Raw genomic sequence first — 18,267 nt, 5'->3', positions numbered from 1 at the left:
TCACTGTGTCTATGCTAAAGAGACAACACATGGGAAAGTGATTTTGCTAATATGGGTTGATGACTTGGTAATTGCAGCTAGCAAGGAAAAAGTCACGAAAGATGTAAAAGAGATGCTTTCAGCAAAATTTAAGATGAAGGATTTAGGCGTACTGAAGCATTTTCTTGGTATCGATTTCATTCAGTCTGATGGATGTGTGAAGATGTCACAGGAAACATATGCCAACAGGGTATTGGAGAGGTTTAATATGCAAAACTGTAAACCCAGAGAAACTCCCTGTGATCAGAAACTAAACTACACAGAAGATGCTGTTAAGATGTGTGATGTTAAAATGTACAGAGAGGCTGTAGGCAGCCTTATATACTTAACAACATGCACACGTCCAGACTTAAGCTTTGTGGTGAGCAAGCTGTCACAATATTTTTGTGAACCAACAGAAGAGCAATGGGTGACTGTGAAGCATGTATTAAGGTACATCAGAGGCACTACAAACAAGGAGTTGTGCTTTAGGAGAAACGACAGTGAGGATTTAGGTCTAGTAGCCTATAGTGATGCTGACTGGGCTGGGGACACCGCTGACAGACGCAACACCTCAGGCTACTGTGTAAGCCTAAATAAGAGCAGTTCTTTAGTTTCATGGAAAACAAAGAAACAGCCAACAGTAGCGCTCTCAACCTGTGAAGCAGAATATATGGCTCTGGCCTCTACTATGCAAGAGTGTATATATCTAGAGCAACTGTTGAGAGGTATTGATGACTACAAATACACACAAACAGTAGTGTATGAGGACAACCAGGGAACAATCGCCTTAGCCAAAAACCCTGTAAGCAGACAGAGGTGCAAACATGTGGACATTAAGTACCATTTTGTAAGGTCCATTGTAAACTAGGGGAAAGTAACTCTGGTATATTGCACTACTGAAGATATGGCTGGAGACATCCTGACCAAACCTGTCACTAAGTTCAAACTGAAAAAGTTTGCAGGTATTATGTTTGGTGTTTGAATAAGTGGAAAAGGTCCATATCTGTATTTGTGTTTTTGTTTTTATTGTGTGAAATTGTTTTGTTTAGATTTCAGCAACCTGAGTACAAGTGGGGGTGTTAAGAATCATCTTTTATATGTGTACTCAGTTGGTAAAATGTATTAGATGCAGTGTTTTATTTGTACCACTGTGAGGCGCCAGTGTACAGGCCAAGGGCTCATGCTGCGTCATCACGTGGGTCACGCACAGACAAGACGCGGTCTTGTTCTGCGCAGCAGTTGTTCTGAGTTCATGACAGAAGAAGGTTGTATTATTACAGTGTCTTAATAAATATGCCAGAGCGGCTGAAGACAGTTTTTGCCTCCGTCAAGTTTTTCCTCCGAGTTCAACGCTGGTGAAGCTGCAAAGCTCAACAGAACTTTTAACATTCAGTGTATTGTGTGCTTTCTGCGAATTTCCGCATAATTATGCAAAAACGGCGCATCTGGTTGGGTGGCGGACCGTTACATAACGGTCCGCTAAATCACCGCCCCCTCCACCCAGCTCCCTGCCCATCAGCACTGAGCCGCAGGCTGGAGGGAGAGAGACGTCTCTCCTCTCCACCCGCGCTCTCCTTTTTTTTCGCCTACGACCTCAGATCAGACGAGACAACCCGCTGAATTTAAGCATATTACTAAGCGGAGGAAAAGAATGATGCAATGATTGACAGGAAAGGGGGAAAAGGACGCGTTTTTCACTGCGCAAAAAACACCGTCATAACAAAGCCAGGCATGGAGTACTGGAGTGAAGTTTTTCCTGTTACACCCTTTTAGACACATTTGAGGGATATTGGCCAAGACTTTTAATAGTGTTAAAAGCATGTTAAAAATGATGTCACAATACCTTTAAGTTACCTCTCTTTGTGAAACAGGCTATAGTTACCCCTCTTTCTCTGGTTTGAGTTACCTCCCTTTGTGAAACGGAAAACTCAGAGTTTCCCTCATTTCAGGGTTAACAGACTCAGAGTTTTCACTAAACCTGCTTTGTGAAACGGACCCCTGGATGAGTGGAAGCAGGATCTGGTTTATTATATATATTATTTATTTTTGCAGCTTTACTATTCAGAGAGGACAGATTCTTGGCAGGTACGTCATCTAGTTGTTCTCCGGGTCCACATATCTGAAAGAGAAACACATTTAATATGGTTTATGGTTTTATCTGGAACGTGTTTCCCCTCCCCTCCGTTTGTTGTTGCAGTGCAATTATTCGTCCAGCAGATGGCGACATTTCCCCGAATCTGCCGCTCCCCCGCGTCCCCACAGAGGAGAATGGCCAGTTACCTCCACCTAGAGTACTATAGTACTCTCTCTATAGTACTGTACCTCCACCTAGAGTACTATAGTACTCTCTCTCCACCTAGAGTACTATAGTACTGTCTCTATAGTACTGTACCTCCACCTAGAGTACTATAGTACTCTCTCTATAGTACTCTACCTCCACCTAGAGTACTATAGTACTCTCTCTCTCCACCTAGAGTACTATAGTACTCTCTCTATAGTACTCTACCTCCACCTAGAGTACTATAGTACTCTCTCTATAGTACTCTACCTCCACCTAATGTGTGTAATCAGATTTGACACCCCCCTAAGATCCATATGCACATGTTTCTTTCATGCTCACAGCACCACCTTGCTGTGAAAGGAAGAATGTACAGTAATTATTGCATGTGTGCCCTACTTCTGACAATGATCAGACATGGAAAACTTTTGAGAAAATACTAAATAAAGTTGATGCCTCAGAAATAATTGAATATGTTTAATGGGGCAAACAACAACAACGGGAAAAGTCTTTGAATGATGAATAAATTACTGTTCCCCTTAAAACAGTTGCACATCCTTTCCTGTTTAAAACCTGACTGCAAATATGTGCAGTCAAAACTATTTGGTCCTTATTTGTTGATTAAAGAAAAAAAAATCATGTTAAATATTTTTCTAACTTATGACAATAATTTGTTTATTTAATAAAACCTTAACAGGGTGGACAAAAGTCAACAAAAAGAGAATAAATGATTCCGTTTAATAGTGGGATTTGTTTCTTATCCTTTATCTTATCTTTTATCTCTTATCTCTGTTTTATCCTGTAGTTTTTAATTTAAATTTTCTTGCTCTCGATGTTTTATCTTTATGTCTGTGAAGTGTCTTTGAGATCTTTAAAAAGCGGTCTATAAATAAAATTGATTATTATTATTATTATTATTATTCACCGCACGAATCGGCACAGATTACTTTCTAATACTGTATTTGACCCGGTCTTTGTACGTTTTGACCGTATAGAAACGTAATTCTTGTCAGTTGTGTGAAATAAGACCTGGAAACAGGTATTATGGCATAGAATTGTCAAATTGGTTTAATTCACCGTACGAATTGTTACAGATTACTTTTGTAATACTGTATTTGACCCGGTCTTTGTAAGTTTTGACCGTATAGAAACATAATTCTTGCCATTGTAAGAATGAGATGTCCTTGCAGGACTCTACTGCCCTTACTGTTTAACAACTTGTGCTTTCTATTATTTTACCTCTTTTCTTATCATTTTATTTGTTATTTATGTTTTAAGTGTTTCTTGACGCTTTTAATGTTGATGTAAAGCACTTTGAATTACCTTGCGTTGAATTGTGCTGTACAAATAAACTTGCCTTGTTCAGTCTCAAATCCCTGGCTCTGCTGCTGCTGCCCCAACAGATGACTGCAGATGTGATTGCACTCTCCACAACAGACTTATAGAAGACATACAACATCTTCCTTCAAATGCTGGAGGACCTTAGCTTCCTTTAGCAGCAAAGTCTGCTCTGTGTTTTCTTATACACAGCTTCAGTAATGTGTCTCCGGTCCAGTCTGCTGTCAAGAATGACTGATGAGCAGTTTTATTAAAAAAAGGACTGTATATTGCAAGACGTGTGGTTGGAAAAGGGAAAAGCAGTTCCAATTACAAAGCTAAAAGAGGCGTCAGATTCAGTGCAAGCAGCAGAAATAAAATATGATTTTATTCCATCTACTGTATTTGCAGTTTTGTAGCTTTTTGTGTTAAGCTGATACCTGCAGTTGTGATGTGACAAAAACATTTGACTTAATGTTGCATCTATCCATGATTGTAGATTGTTCTTAAATGTTTCAAGTTCACCAATTAAAATACAAAAATGCAATTTTTGTCATCTTTCTTTATCGGCATTAGGATTCACTGAGTTTTTATTGTCATCTCAGCACATGTTGGACATGAGATGGAAGGAGATGTGCTCCCCTGGTCCCAGAGCAAGACTCGCTTTACCATGTCAGTAGTATTTCACTTTTGGGAGGACACATAACATTTCAAAGAGGAGGTTGGCTCCAGTCAATGCCGTGTTTCCTGTTGAAGCGAGGAAAACAAGTCAAATTGGGAAAAATAAAATACGTAAAACCATAAAATCAGGCAAACATGGACAGAAATGTGCAGAATACCTGTGGTGTCGTAGGGGGGGGACACCTCCACTAGATCACACCCGACCAGGTTCAACCCACGGCAGCCTCGTATGATCTCAACTCCCTGAATCCAAGCCACAGGAAACAAAAATCATTCATGTTGATAGAAAACAAGTCAAGAAAACTTCAATTCGCTAAACTCTGGCTCAATGGCTCTAAAACTTAGTACATTTATCTCCTGACTTTTTATCAAATAATATGCATTAGCAACATGTATTAGTATTAATAATTCTAATTTAACAAAAAAAACATAAGTATACTCCCTAACAATATCACATTTTCCCATCAATGAAATTAAAATAAGGAGTTCCAGATTCGGGATCAGTGATCAAAAGCTCCTTAAGACACATTTGGAGCACTTGAGTCTGCCGTTTCTGCTGCTCTGTCTTGTGAAATCATGCTAAAAGAAGCTATTTAAGGCCTTTAAAAAAGGTTGTATGGCATAGGAATGCCTACCAGCCTGGCAAGAGGTTAAAAACCTCTTCAGATTACTAGAAATCTGTTGGGAAAATAATCTGCAAGTGGACCATATTTTAAACAATTAGCAATGTATTTGAGACTTTCTAATTCGTAGAATCCAGGTCCTGAAATCATGAACTAATCAAAGGTTCTGCAGGTAACTCAGCAGCAGTTGGTGTAAAATCATGTGGGGAGGAAAAAAAAAACCCTTTTAAAATTCTACACTTTAAAGGGAAAGTTCGGTTTTTTATAACCTGGACCTTATTTCTGGCATTTCTTATGGTCGTATACTCACCCAGAGGTGTTTGGTGTCATTTGGAGTCCTTCGGAAGATATTAGGAGTTTTTTGCGAGACGCTTCTCCATATAACGGTAGCGCATAGGGCACCGCCGGACACAGACGATGCAGCGTCTAAATAACACATGATTGCCGCGAAACTCTTCATTTCTTTTATGAATCACTAGATCTGCTTCCAGGACCTGTTGTCTACATCCGGGGCTGTGTGTAACAAATAAATCCGTTTGTAAACTAGACCTCTGACCTGCATGACGTCATCTCTGTGTGCGCGTCCCAGACACAGCTCTGTGTACAGCTGGAGTTCACTACTGTTAGTTTACTGTTAGTTATTTGAAACATGTCTGAATATTTGTCAAATTCTGAGGTTGTGGACGACGACTTTGAATATGATGGACGTCCTTACCGTTTTGAGCCAGAGTAAACGGCTCAAGAGCTCACTGAACGGAGGACAGAGTGCGCGCACAGAGATGACGTCATGAGTTCAGAGGTCTTGTTTACAAACGGATTTATTTATTACACAGACAACCCCGCAATGTTACAACAGGTCCTGGAAGCAGATCTAGTGATTCATAAAAGAAATGAAGAGTTTTGCGGCAATCATGTGTTATTTAGACGCTGCATCGTCTGTGTCCCGCTGTGCCCCGTTCACTACCGTTATATGGAGAAGCGGCTCGCAAAAAACTCCTAATATCTTCCGAAGGACTCCAAATGACACCAAACACCTCTGGGTGAGTATACGACCATAAAAAATGCCAGAAATAAGGTCCAGGTTGTAAAAAAACAAACTTTCCCTTTAAAGCAGCACAATGTAACTTTCAGTCTTTGTTGAGTTTGGCGGCACCTTTGGACAAAAGCGGTAGTGCTTTACCAGAAAGAACACTACATTTCCCATGAGCACCAGCGCGTACTGCCGGAAAGATCCTGTCCCGTCGCGTGCATTTGTTTTGATAGTGAATGAAATAAGACGGGAGGACTTTCAAAACTACTTTTCTGTTTTACCAAGTGAACAGACGGAACGCAAAAAAAAAGATGTTAAACTGCTGGAAAGGAACTGGAATTTACCGGGATACCTTAAACAAGGAAGCCAGGGAGCGGTATATGGAGAAAATAATGATTATTAACGGTCTGGATCCATATGAAATCCCTACTAAAGAGTGGAGCTCCTCGTCGGAGCGCCACTCTTTAGAAGGATTTACTGCCGCAGTTCTGCACAACCCACGTCTTACTACCTTGTTTAGGAGTGTTTGGCAGCTGCTTTGGTAAATGTTTGACTCGCCATGTGTTTCAATACATTTGTATAATAGTACAACATACAGTACATGTTTTGTAATACTCTTACTTCTCTTTTCTTTTTTTTTGACTGCTATATTATGCTGAAGAGGCTCCGAGGCGTGAGCAATATTCTTGTTTTCCTCGTGAGATTATTTTTTTCCTCTGCAGCTACAAATAGAGTTAATATCTTTTCCTCAACTAACTAGTTTTATCTGAAGATTGGGGTTAATTGCACCGCAGAGAGCTGGCCAGCAACTGCGTTTAGCTGGAGAAGTGGGGAATAAAACCCGTGTTTTGATCCGACCCCGGTCTGTGTGAGTGTTTGTTTCTGATACTGTGGAAGGTTGTTTGGTCGTTACAGCCGCGATCCAAGCGAGCCGACGACTCTTTTACTCTTTTACTCTGTTATATCAGATACTTGGTCTCCGTGGTTCTGCCTCCGAGCAGGAAAGCGGTGAAAAGTTAAACCATTAGCGATCTTTTACCCACATCTGTTGTGTGGAGCTGCTGCAGCAACGGGTTACCAGCTTCTGCTGAGCTCTGAGCTCCACGCCCCGCCCATTTTCGTCTGGACTACGAATCGGGAAGGAGGGGGAAGTGACGTATGCCGTAAAGCAGTCAAAGCTGTAAAAATGTGTAGTTTTTTAGTGTGGCAGGGTTCCTACCATGCTCCTCAAAGTTACATAGTGCCAGTGAAGGTGATACAGACCCCTCAGACCATGACAGAGGTTCATTAAACCTGTTGGAAGTTGATGTACCATCACAATGATGATGATGAAATATTAGATTAAGGTGGAAAAGTTACATAGTGCTGCTTTAACATTTGGAGAAAATACAAAACAAAAGGCCACATCGTTCTTAAAACTCTTTAAATTAAATACAATCTCACATTAAAAAAGAAAAACTGCACATCATACTACACCATGGCATTATTCATTTAACAAAAACTAACTTTGACAGCTTTGAATAAATAATACTGTTTAATACATTTTGTGTTGTTGTTTATCTGACCTAGTAAGACCAGATAAAATATTAAATCTTAAAATGAAAGAGGAATTGCTAAATTAAGTTCTAGGTTGGACAGGGTGTACATACCAGAAAGGTTTAGCAAAAAAATGGTGAAAAACGTTAAGTAGGTGAAAAGATCAGTGGCCTTCAAGAAGCTGCGTCTACTAGAAGGGCAATACTAGCTTCTGTGACCTTGCATGACTGATATCACATCTGTCAAGAGTTTTGCTAAATCTATTATTTAAAACCATTTCCCTTGTGGTTGTTGCCATATGGAAGCAGAGTTTCTATGAAAACTTACATTTGTTTTCTTCCAATACCATTTCTATTGGAAATACTGACCTGACAGAAGTATTTGAATCCTTCCTTATAGGAACTTGTGAAATGAGAGTGATTTTTCCCAGCATGTTTACCTGAATGGGAGTGAGTCCCGCTATCTCTGGCGTGCCTGTTCCAGGGGCGAAGCCCGGGTCCAGGGCATCGATATCAAAGCTCAGGTAGACTGGACCAGCACCCATCTGAGCCCGGACCTCAGACATTAAAGGTCCGAGAGACTTGAACCAACACTCTTCCACCTGGACCACACGGAAACCGTATCCAAAAAAAAAATAAAAAATTCTACTTGAAAGGGTACAAAATGCAAAGACTAACATTGGCTGGATCAATGACTAAGTAATGTTCACCTCGAAGGGCATTATCCCGCTTATACCAAGGTAACTTACCAAAAAACATAAATATTAAATCAGTTATTCATGCTTTAATGTGTTTTCAGTGTAAATCATTAGTTTTATAACAACCACAGCTGAGCGGCTGAGCGACTATTTAATCTCTCGTCTGCAGCCGTTGGAACCTGGTAAGTTACAAAGTTATAACTCAGTTTCCTTGGTCACAACTGAGGGTCTGACTAAAACCTGGAACAATCACTACCGTCCCATAAGGTCCTTAATGGACACAGTGTGATTCTCCAGGAACTAGGACAGACCTGAGAAACGACTTAGCAACAGGAGATATGCTAGTCCGCTCAGCTCCGCTCAGCTATTCTCTTTTCTCTCCTCTTCTGCATCCCAGTCATCAAAATTGTTAAATTCACCAAATAAATTAAAAGAAATGACAAAATCACGAATGTCTCCGTCCTGCGGTAGCCGGCTCTTCTTCTCTGAATCTCCGTTGCCATGGTTACCACCTGGCAGTTGATCCAGCGCAATGATATTAAAGATATCAGGCAATTTCGTTTCATTTTACTTATATGGAAATCTTCTGCAGCTCCTACTCATGTCTCTTGGATCAAATCTATTTCATACTGTGTAAAACTGGAAAAAATAAGATTCATATTGAATGGGTGCACAGACAAATTCTACACTACATGGGCCCCTTTATTCTCGTATATTAAGAAACTTGATCTCCCTGCGGTTCCGTAGTGATGTTATTTCTCCTAGTTGTGAGCGGGTATTTTTTATTATTTTTTTATTTTTTCTTTACATATGTATGTTTATGTATGTATGTATGTTTTACTTGTTTTCACTCTGCTGGATGGATGTGAAGATTAAACAGTCTAGTAAGTAACATGATGTGCATCTATATGGCGAATAGTCTGGTTAGGAGGATTCTGTTGTATTATCTGGTCCAACTGTAGGTAATTTAGTCAAGGTGTATTGTTGCGTTGTTTTTTTGTGTGCGTTTCATTTATTTTTAGGACTGTTTTTGTTAATATCCTTTACTTAAGCATTATAATTAATATGTGCATTCATGCTGTTAATGTTTGTCGTGCCAAAAATTCAATAAAAAAAGATAAAAAAAAAAAAAGATATCAGGCAATTTGACCAAACTTGTTTTCTAGGTGTAGGTTGTCACTTTTAATGGACACCTGCCAGCCAATCAGAATCCAGTATTCACACAGACCTGGGTATAAGTAATATCATATTGACATATTGCCAGGTTCTACAAATTGTCCTGCCAATGTATTTTCCAGTCTCTCTCTTGTCCGGAGTATTGTGGTACCTGTGCTCGGCTCCATTCGTATGCATCTGCAGAGTAACCCGAACCACGGAGGCCGATCTGAACGACCCTCTTGCAGTCCAGAAGCCCCTCCTCCACGCAGCGTCTGAACGGAGTCCCGTGGCCGATCTTCTCCCCCAGCACCACGTCGCTGGTGTCTGCGTGCGCGTCCACATGGATCAGACCCACCGGGCCGTGCCTGACACATTATAACACAGTGAGCTGAATGTGGCAGAAGGACAGTGTACCAAATCACTCAGATGTCATGTTTGTCGTGGACATGTGCTGACATGAATATGTAGAGGGAGGGGGGGAACAATATATCGTGCCACGAAATTTCACGATACAAAAACGTCACGATACGTGTCGTGGAGGTGACAAACTGTATCTGATATTGGGTTATTAATATTAATCTATTGTGTTGAATAGTAACGACCGCGCTTCGACCCACGGACCAAAATCTTCCTCCGCTCAGAAGAAACTAGTACCGTTTTGGTCCCGATCACGGGACTCTTGCAGGGTTTTGAGCTCTGAACTTTTACTTATGTAAGACTGGTGTAGAGTTAAGCCTTACCTTATTAAATTAAACCTTTTTGGGGTGGTGAGTAGGATAAACACGGGGAAACTTCTGCTGAGTTCCAGTGTACTTTAATGTCCCTCAACAGTGTAGGATTTTAGAACATCAACACAGCACCTAGTGCCGTACTGTGGCGTATCACTCCGCCCAATCTAAAACAGACTAATCACTACAGATAAACTGACTAGTGTCATTATAGTCCCTGATTTACATCAGAATATAAAGAATATATTTATAAAATAATCAACCCTGAATTACCTAAATAACCTTCTTAACAAAAATAAATCTCCTCTTACACTTATAAGGTGAGCATGAATCAATCTGTGTTATGATGTAAAATGGTATGTATTTATTTACTTTTATTTATTTATTTAATTTTAGTTGTTACATTTCTGGAAAAGAAAAAAGTCAAATCATACATGAGAGAAACTATTCAGTTTGTGGCAAAATATTTTTACTTGTATGAAACTGAAGATCATAATGCAAACCTGACATTTACTTTTAGTTCAGTTTGTGGAAAATGGTTGGCCTGGCTTTCTCTTTAAAACTGAAACAGTTATAAAACATTACAAACTGTAACAATAGGGCAAACGCACAGTATTGTTTTGTATTTTGTGTCTTTCAAATAAAAGACATTTTTTTCCAGTCATATGTTCCTCATTCAAGGTTGTTAAAAAAATACTGCTATAATATCGTATCCTTATCGTGACCTCAATATCATGTATCGTACCGTATCGTGAGATTAGTGTATCGTTACACCCCTAAGAGGGACTGACAGTATCCAGTATCGTTACACCTGCTGCTGAGGAAGCTAGACGCAGTTGCACAGCATTTAGTGGTTCTGCGGGAAGTTTCTTTAAGTCTCTCAAAATAAGTCATACTACCTTGTTTAATGTTGATCAAGCTAAGGAGAGAACCAGTTTTTTCTGCTGCTTCATTTTTCACAGTTCTGCTTTAAATGTTTCATGTAAATGGGGATCAGTTCATCGTAGACAGTCTTCAATTTAAAAACTAGTCAGAACAGAAAAAGCTGGGTCTAAAAGTTTGACTGAATGTACAAAATCCAGAAATTTGACTCCCCCTGGGTCTGAGCTCATTTAACATTGACAGGCATGAAATTCTCTCTGGACGTACTGAACGCATCAGTGAAGTTAAAGAGAAAAGCAGCCATCCATCATTTTATCCATGCACAATCCAAAAGCCTATAATAGTATAAAGATCCACTGGTGAACACGCACGTATGTAAAAGTCAACACTAGAGCAAGATGCTATCTTGAAGATGACAACTATTTTAGGGAAGGTTTTGCTTTTTTCAGCAAGACAATATCACATTCAGTGCTTACCACTGAGATTAATCAGCCGCTGAAATCACAATAAACAAGGCCCAAAGTGAATTGTTCAGCACTTAAAATCATTTAGCAGGCAATGCTGGATAGGATTACACACACAACTGCAGTATTTGGCCTCCCCAGTTCTTACCGTCAAGTGTGTTAACAGTGGTATTTGAGCCCCAAGAAAAATAGGATTTAGTACATGATGGAGAAACAGAGGTCGGATGTTTTTTGCATACAGCTCCTAGGGGACTTTGGTGCACTCTTCTTTACAAATCCTCTCCAAATTCTTAAAGTTTTCAGAATTGACAACTCAATGACTAACTGCACCAGTTAGCCATTGTGTCTGTGTCTCTCCTTTCACTGTTATTCATTCTCTCTGTCTGTTCTCTCTTTTCCTGCTCTGCCCGGTCTGGCCTCCAGCAGGAGGTTCCCCCCTGATCCAGGTCCTGGTCCAGGTCCTGGTCCAGGTTTCTTCCCTCCTAAAGGGGAGTTTTTCTTGCCACTGTTTGGCTTAGGGTTTTTCTCCCACTAGGGGAGTTTTTACCATCTGACCTTGCCATTGTTTATGTAATAATTGCTCGGGGGTCATATTCTGGGTCTGTGGAAGGATCCTAGAGACAACTTCTGTTGTATTAGACCGGGGATCGGCAACCTGCGGCTCTAGAGCCGCATACGGCTCTTTAGCGCCGCCCTAGTGGATCCCTGGAGCTTTTTCAAAAATGTTTGACCTTTTTTTTTCTTTTTTTCTTCTCATTTTCCTTTTTTTCATCCTTTTTCTTTTTTTCCCTTTTTTTCTTTCTTTTCCTTTTTTAATCTCGGCATTGCGACTTTTTTCTCGAATTTTTTTTAACTTTTTTCTCGGCATTTCGACTTTTTTTTCGACATTTCGCCTTTCACCCTTTGCCTTCATTCTAAGGCTTATACAAGACTTTTAATTTTTTGCGGCTCCAGACATATTTGTTTTTTGTGTTTTTGGCCAATATGGATCTAAAACATTTTGGGTTCTCGACCCCTGTAATAGACGCTATATAAATAAAATGGAATTGAAATGAAAATTGAAGGGATTAGTCTGCAGACTTCTTGAGCCACTCTTTTGTTGCATGGCCTGAATGTTTTGGTTCACTGTCATGTTCTATGTTCAGAGTACTCCTTGAGGAAAGGAGGGTCTCGTCCAAAGTTTTACGGTAACTAGTTCCACCAATCTCCACCTCGATGCAGTGAAATCTCCTTGTGCCCTTAGCAGACAAATAGCGCCAAAGTATCATTTTCCACATCTGTTCTTGGTTCTTGAATGGTGGGGAACGTGTTCGTGGGGCCATAGTGAACATTTCTCTCCCTCCAAACACAGAGTCAGGGTTAAGGTTATGCCACAGAGCTCCGTTTTGGTCTAATCTGGCTAATCTGGCTAAATCATGATCTCCAAAGTCTTCTCTGAATCATTTAGATGTTCACTGGCAAACATGGTACGTGTGCTTTTCTTGAGCAGGACAACCTCACAGACACAGAAATCACAATAAACAAGGCCCTACAATTGTCCAGCAAGTTTCAGCCCATTAAACCCTGCCAATGCAGGGGGGGGGGGGGGGGGGGGGGGGGGGCATGAACACCTTCTTAAGGTGAGGAGACTATGTGCCTAATAAGTGCAGTGAGACAGAATTTTTGCTGGTTGCGCGGGGATCAAATTCTTCTTCCCATGAACCAAATGCAAATTGATTTACAACTTTATATTATGTATTTTTTTTTGGATTATGTGGTTGATATTCAGTCACTCTCTCTGTTAAATTTAAACTACGCAACCTACAAAGCAGCAGGGGAACATAAATGTGTTTGGTTTTCATTTTACACATCAATCCAACATTTTGACAAATGCAGTTATTCCTAGAGAAGAGAGGGACTGTGTGTCAGGCTTGATTTATTTATTTTCACTTAAAGGATAATAAATGATTGATACACCTTTAATTTTGCCTAAAGCTTCTTGCAAAGAAGCATAGGCTACTTACTTCTCACCCACAGCTTGCAGTATTGGGTATGCAATTGTATGATCACCACCTGCAGACACCAACATTTTCTTAACATGTGAACTTTGACAGATCATGGTCCACAGTTTTACAGGTCCACTGTAACGGCTAATCATTATACAAATGTTTCAGCTTAATCATTTACTAATGTATCTTTGACTGTGGATGTAAGTGGACAAATGGAGTGTGAGCACATTGAGGGCGGTGCCTCCCGGCGTCTCACCCATGGTCAGGGGGATGCAGCCAGCAGCCAGGACTTTCCTGTAAGTCTCCCTGATGCGTGTGCAGGTGTCTTTCAGGTCGTACAGGTTCACGTTTACATCTCCGATATCGGCAACCACCAGGGACTCGAACGGCGCGGCCCTGGTGCCGCTGTTGTAGGCTCTGAGCAGGGCCGACTCCACCCTGATCTGCCGGGGACCGAACCTGTGGTGGAGGAGAGGTGGAGTCAAGATCTGGGCTGCAGCCAGAGCCGGCCAAAGGCATAAGTGAACTAAGCGGCTCCGTGACCACTAGGGGGCCCCCAAGAGTTACAAAAATAAAAAATAAAATTATTTTTTTATGTGTGAGTGATGATGAATCATACATTATCAAAGGTATGTTATTGTACAAGAACACAATAATTAATATTATTACATAAACAATATTCTGTTACCAGACTAGAGTAGATACTGCTGGCATATTGACTACTGGCTCTCGGCTCCAAAGCTCCAAATGTGTTTATTCACCCGTACAACCAGGTGAACGCCAACCATGTTGCAAAAACTGACTTTATTTGTTTATTCTATTTAATAATGTCTATTTTTGTACATTTGAATGTATTCTTATATGGAGAACATATTCACGAGGTGTTAAGTTGAGTGATTTTAATTATATTTAATTATTTGTTGCACTTAATTGTTGTTGTTCCACTTCAAATTGTTGTTGCACATTGCTGTTGCAGTTTATTTAAAACCAAAAATAAAGTAGATAACGTTTTTACAGTAAATGGTTTATAAATTATCTATTTGATTATTTTGTTTCTTTTAGTAGGCCTACACTGTAGATGACACTCAGTATCACACTTAGTACTATATCACTTTAAAGGAGCATGAGGCCCCTTTTAAGAAATGAGACTCTCTAGCGCCACCATTCACCACGACGGCCGTTGGGGGTACTGCAGCCAACAGTGAAGCCGGCACGGGAGAACAGGGAGAACGCACATGCAGCGTCATGTGACGTCACATCCGCAGGACAGCGCGGGAAATTCGGGCCCACAATTGCAGCACATTTTGCAGCACACAGCCTGTTCAAGGCAACGGAGAGATACACTAGAGGAATCATTCTTTTTGGTTTGGAACGCTTCATCTGACATTATTCCTAGAAAACTTAAAACGTATACAAATTTTTTTCATAAATCCTGCCTCAAGCTCCTTTAAATATTAAGTGTAAATCAACCCCAGGCCGCTCTTGTAGCTGAATTTGCTCCATTTCAGATTAAAAACCATAGATGGTAAAAACCTGCCAGGCTGACAGTAGGATGATGGAAACAACACTGCTGCAACTGTGCAGCTCTTTGACCTTTGACCTGTTGCTTCTCTGTGTGGCCAGTAGGGGCAGTTGCTGACTTTGATCAATATTAATATTGAAAGATTTTTCTGCAAATTTGTTAATCTGTTGTAGCTTCCATGGTCTTAATCACTGTGGATTACAATCTAACTACAACAACAAGTTCTTACATCTAGGTTTACAAGTGTATTTGTAATGACAGGGAAGAACATAAAATAAGTTTAAAGTGGGTATTATTCAGGCTTGCCACCCGTCCCTTGAAATACAGAATTGTTACGTAATTGGGAATTAAAAGTTGCGTTCCGTATTGGTACGCAGTTTATTCTGTATTTCACAATTGTCCCATGATGCACATCTGTCACACACGCACACACATGAACAACAAACTAATAACAATGAACAAAATAAAGGACAGGATACATTAAAGACAGCAACATGTGTTGGTGCGCTCTGTTATTTATTGATGTCATGTCACTTCATTGGTTTCAGTAAATTCAACTAAGGTGAAACAAATATATTAATTAAATATATTATTTCCCACTACATGCAAAGTGAGATATTTCAAGCCTTTTATTTGTTGTAATTTTAATAATTATGGCTCACAGTTTATGAAAACCAGCCACAAAAAAAAATTAAGTTGAATTATTGAAATAAATTAAATTTTACACTATATTCTAATTTTCCGACCTTCACCTGTAGCTATATTTATATTTACCTGCATACAGAACATCCTGGACATACATAGCATTTCAGTTTCTATATGGTTGGCTGCCTGTACAGTCATGCAAGTTCAATGCTATTAAAGCACTTTAAACTTTATATCAAATCATTTTGTTTTTTCATATAAAATAAATACATTTCTATGCATTTTAGAAGTTTTTGGGGATGGATGTCCCTTTTTTTGGCGCCTGCGCTGCTGAAATCGGGGCGTCCCTTATTTCTATCTCTGAAAGGTGGCAACCCTATTATTATTGGCAGTAATAGAGAATCCCTAAATCACAATTATCTTAGGGCCCCATGGAGTCTTGTGCCGGTGTTGTGCCAAAAAGTGATTGCCTGCCAGAATGTGATTTCTGGCCGCAGGAGCGCGCACAGCAGCCCGTGTAACGATAGCGCTAAAACGTCAGATTTTCAGATTATAAGGCTCAAGAATGAGATCAAGTCATATTTATGCAGAAACAACTATTCATTAACTGTATTTGGCCTTCAATCCATTTTTGGCAGGTGAAAATGCCTATTTTGTGTTGTAATGGTCCTTTAAAAGAGTTAAAAGCAATCCTGTGAGCTCTAGTGTTTATATTATGAAGCTCAAGAATGAGATCAAATCATATTTAGGTAGAAACAACCTTTCATTTACTGTATTTGGCCTTCAATCAATTTTTGGCAGGTAAAAAGACCCATTTTCAGGGAAGAAATCAGATTCTGGCAGGCAATCACTTTTTGGCACAACACCGGTGTTATGCCAATCTTTGCTACCTGCCAGAAAATGCTACTTTGTGGATTTTCAAAGTTTGATTGGCACGTCCATATCTTGCGCGATGTAAAATGGATAATATGGGATGTTGAGTATTTGATCCTTCAAAATACACTACCCATGACATGAATTGCGTTACACTTTGTGTGAACATTATACGATAAAGAGAAAAAAAAAACAATTCTGGCGTTTTATTTGATATTCATTCAGTCATTAGCCTTTATTTAGCCAGGCAGGTCATTAAAAACATTCTTATTTACAATAACGGCCTGGCAAGAGACAAGGAAGTGGTTTAGGGAATAAAACAGTAAAAATGTAGCTCTACAAAAGGTAGAAAACCATTAGGGAGCATTTTTTGGCAAAGCAGCAGAAATTGGCAGAACACCGGCCCTGGCATATACAAAGCCTGTTGTTTCTGTTTCCACCTGGCTCCGGGCCGGTTGGAGGTGCCGGTGTCCACCGGGACGCCGATGAAGGCGGCGTCCAGCCCCGCGGCCGAGTCCAGGTGCGGCAGCTTGGCCATGGTGGGGATCCCCGACACCCGGGCCACGAACTCGGCGCTGGGCGGGACGTTGTAGCGTTTCCCCGAGCCCTGCCTGTGCGGGGTCCGGTGCGGGGCCCCTCTCACCCCGCAGAGCCGCGCTGCCGCCACACGGAGGTTCAGCCCCCTCCACAGGTGAACCATCATGTTCACCCACCTGACTGGAATAATGGAGTTGAACCAGCAGCGGAATGAACCTCTGCCCTGCTGCCTTTGAGTTTTCTAACCAGCTCGTACTTTTGTGCTTCATATTAGAACGTCTACTAGTCTTGTCCACAGTAGCTACTTATTTAAATGCCCCTACATACGCTGATATGTTGAATGCACCATTTAGCATTTTACTTGAATTATACAGTACAGCTCAAAGCATCTGATAGAGAGATTTTATTTAATTTTTTTTCTTTTCTTTATGGTTCACGGCTATGGTTTAAAAATTACGACGTGGTTGTGAGCAGTGAAGGCAACGCGATGCGAGCAGGTGGGACCGGGTGGGACGCAGTGTTGCCAGGTTAGGCTGGTTTCCGCCCACTTGGGCTTCTTTGATTGATTGATTGATTTGATTTATTTTGTACATATAAAAAGACAACAATTAAAAGAGAAAATAAGAAAACAAAACAAAAAACAAACAAACAAAGAATGTCATCTTTTAACACTTAATATCTTAATTTACATGTGCAAAAAGGAGTAGGAAGAAGTGTACATTTATTTAATCCTACCCCCATTCACTAATCATTTATTAACAAGTATTTATAATAACTAACTATACTATAATTATACACAATGTACTCACACACATACCTATACATACATACACATAGTTGAATATTTATATATATTTGTACACACATGCCCATATAAATATTTATACAAATATACTTATTTACACCATACTATCTGTATATTAACTCCATCTGCTCTATATCTATATATATATCTACATACACACATATACACATACATATTCAAACACATACACACATATATACATACATACATACATACATACATACATACATATATACATACATACATACATACATACATACATACATACATACATACATACATACATACATACATACATACATACATACATACATACATACATACATACATACATACATACATACATACATACATACATACATACATGTACACATACATACACACATACATAGCTGCCCATTTCTGTACATAAATATTAACAATCCACCCCTTCACCCAATAGTGTTATATCAGGCCCCTAAAGGCAGATAAACCCCTTCCTC

At 40.0% G+C, this 18,267-nt stretch overlaps 1 protein-coding gene across 2 annotated transcripts; it reads right to left on the bottom strand.

The window, feature by feature from the left end:
* Positions 1-2,021: 2,021 nt before the first annotated feature.
* agmat (agmatine ureohydrolase (agmatinase)) lies at positions 2,022-17,151 on the bottom strand. 2 transcript variants are annotated; one of them, XM_061735198.1, is made up of 8 exons: positions 16,884-17,151; positions 13,660-13,862; positions 13,419-13,467; positions 9,511-9,706; positions 7,926-8,105; positions 4,456-4,540; positions 4,286-4,363; positions 2,022-2,140 (listed from the first exon to the last, which is right to left on the bottom strand). In XM_061735198.1, exons 1-7 carry the CDS (start codon positions 17,144-17,146, stop codon positions 4,290-4,292), a joined length of 1,050 nt encoding a protein of 349 aa, XP_061591182.1. In that variant the 5' UTR covers positions 17,147-17,151; the 3' UTR covers positions 2,022-2,140; positions 4,286-4,289. The 2 variants fall into 2 exon arrangements, with proteins under 2 accessions (XP_061591182.1, XP_061591183.1); XM_061735199.1 differs by having other exon boundaries at positions 7,926-8,087.
* Between the last annotated feature and the right edge of the window lie 1,116 nt (positions 17,152-18,267).

This window comes from Cololabis saira, chromosome 12 (genome assembly GCF_033807715.1).
Source record: "Cololabis saira isolate AMF1-May2022 chromosome 12, fColSai1.1, whole genome shotgun sequence".
NCBI classification, from domain to species: domain Eukaryota; kingdom Metazoa; phylum Chordata; class Actinopteri; order Beloniformes; family Belonidae; genus Cololabis; species Cololabis saira.
Note: the sequence above shows the minus strand (reverse complement) of the source record. Positions and strands in the feature narration are given on the sequence as shown.

Excerpts from the sequence above, each read along its gene's own strand:
- agmat (XM_061735198.1), bottom strand. The coding sequence starts at position 17,146 with ATGATGGTTCACCTGTGGAGGGGGCTGAACCTCCGTGTGGCGGCAGCG. Across the intron at positions 13,468-13,659 it reads CTGCATCCCCCTGACCATGG|GTGGTGATCATACAATTGCA; the intron begins GTGAGACGCCGG and ends TGGTGTCTGCAG. Across the intron at positions 9,707-13,418 it reads CTGCAAGCTGTGGGTGAGAA|GCACGGCCCGGTGGGTCTGA; the intron begins GTAAGTAGCCTA and ends ATAATGTGTCAG.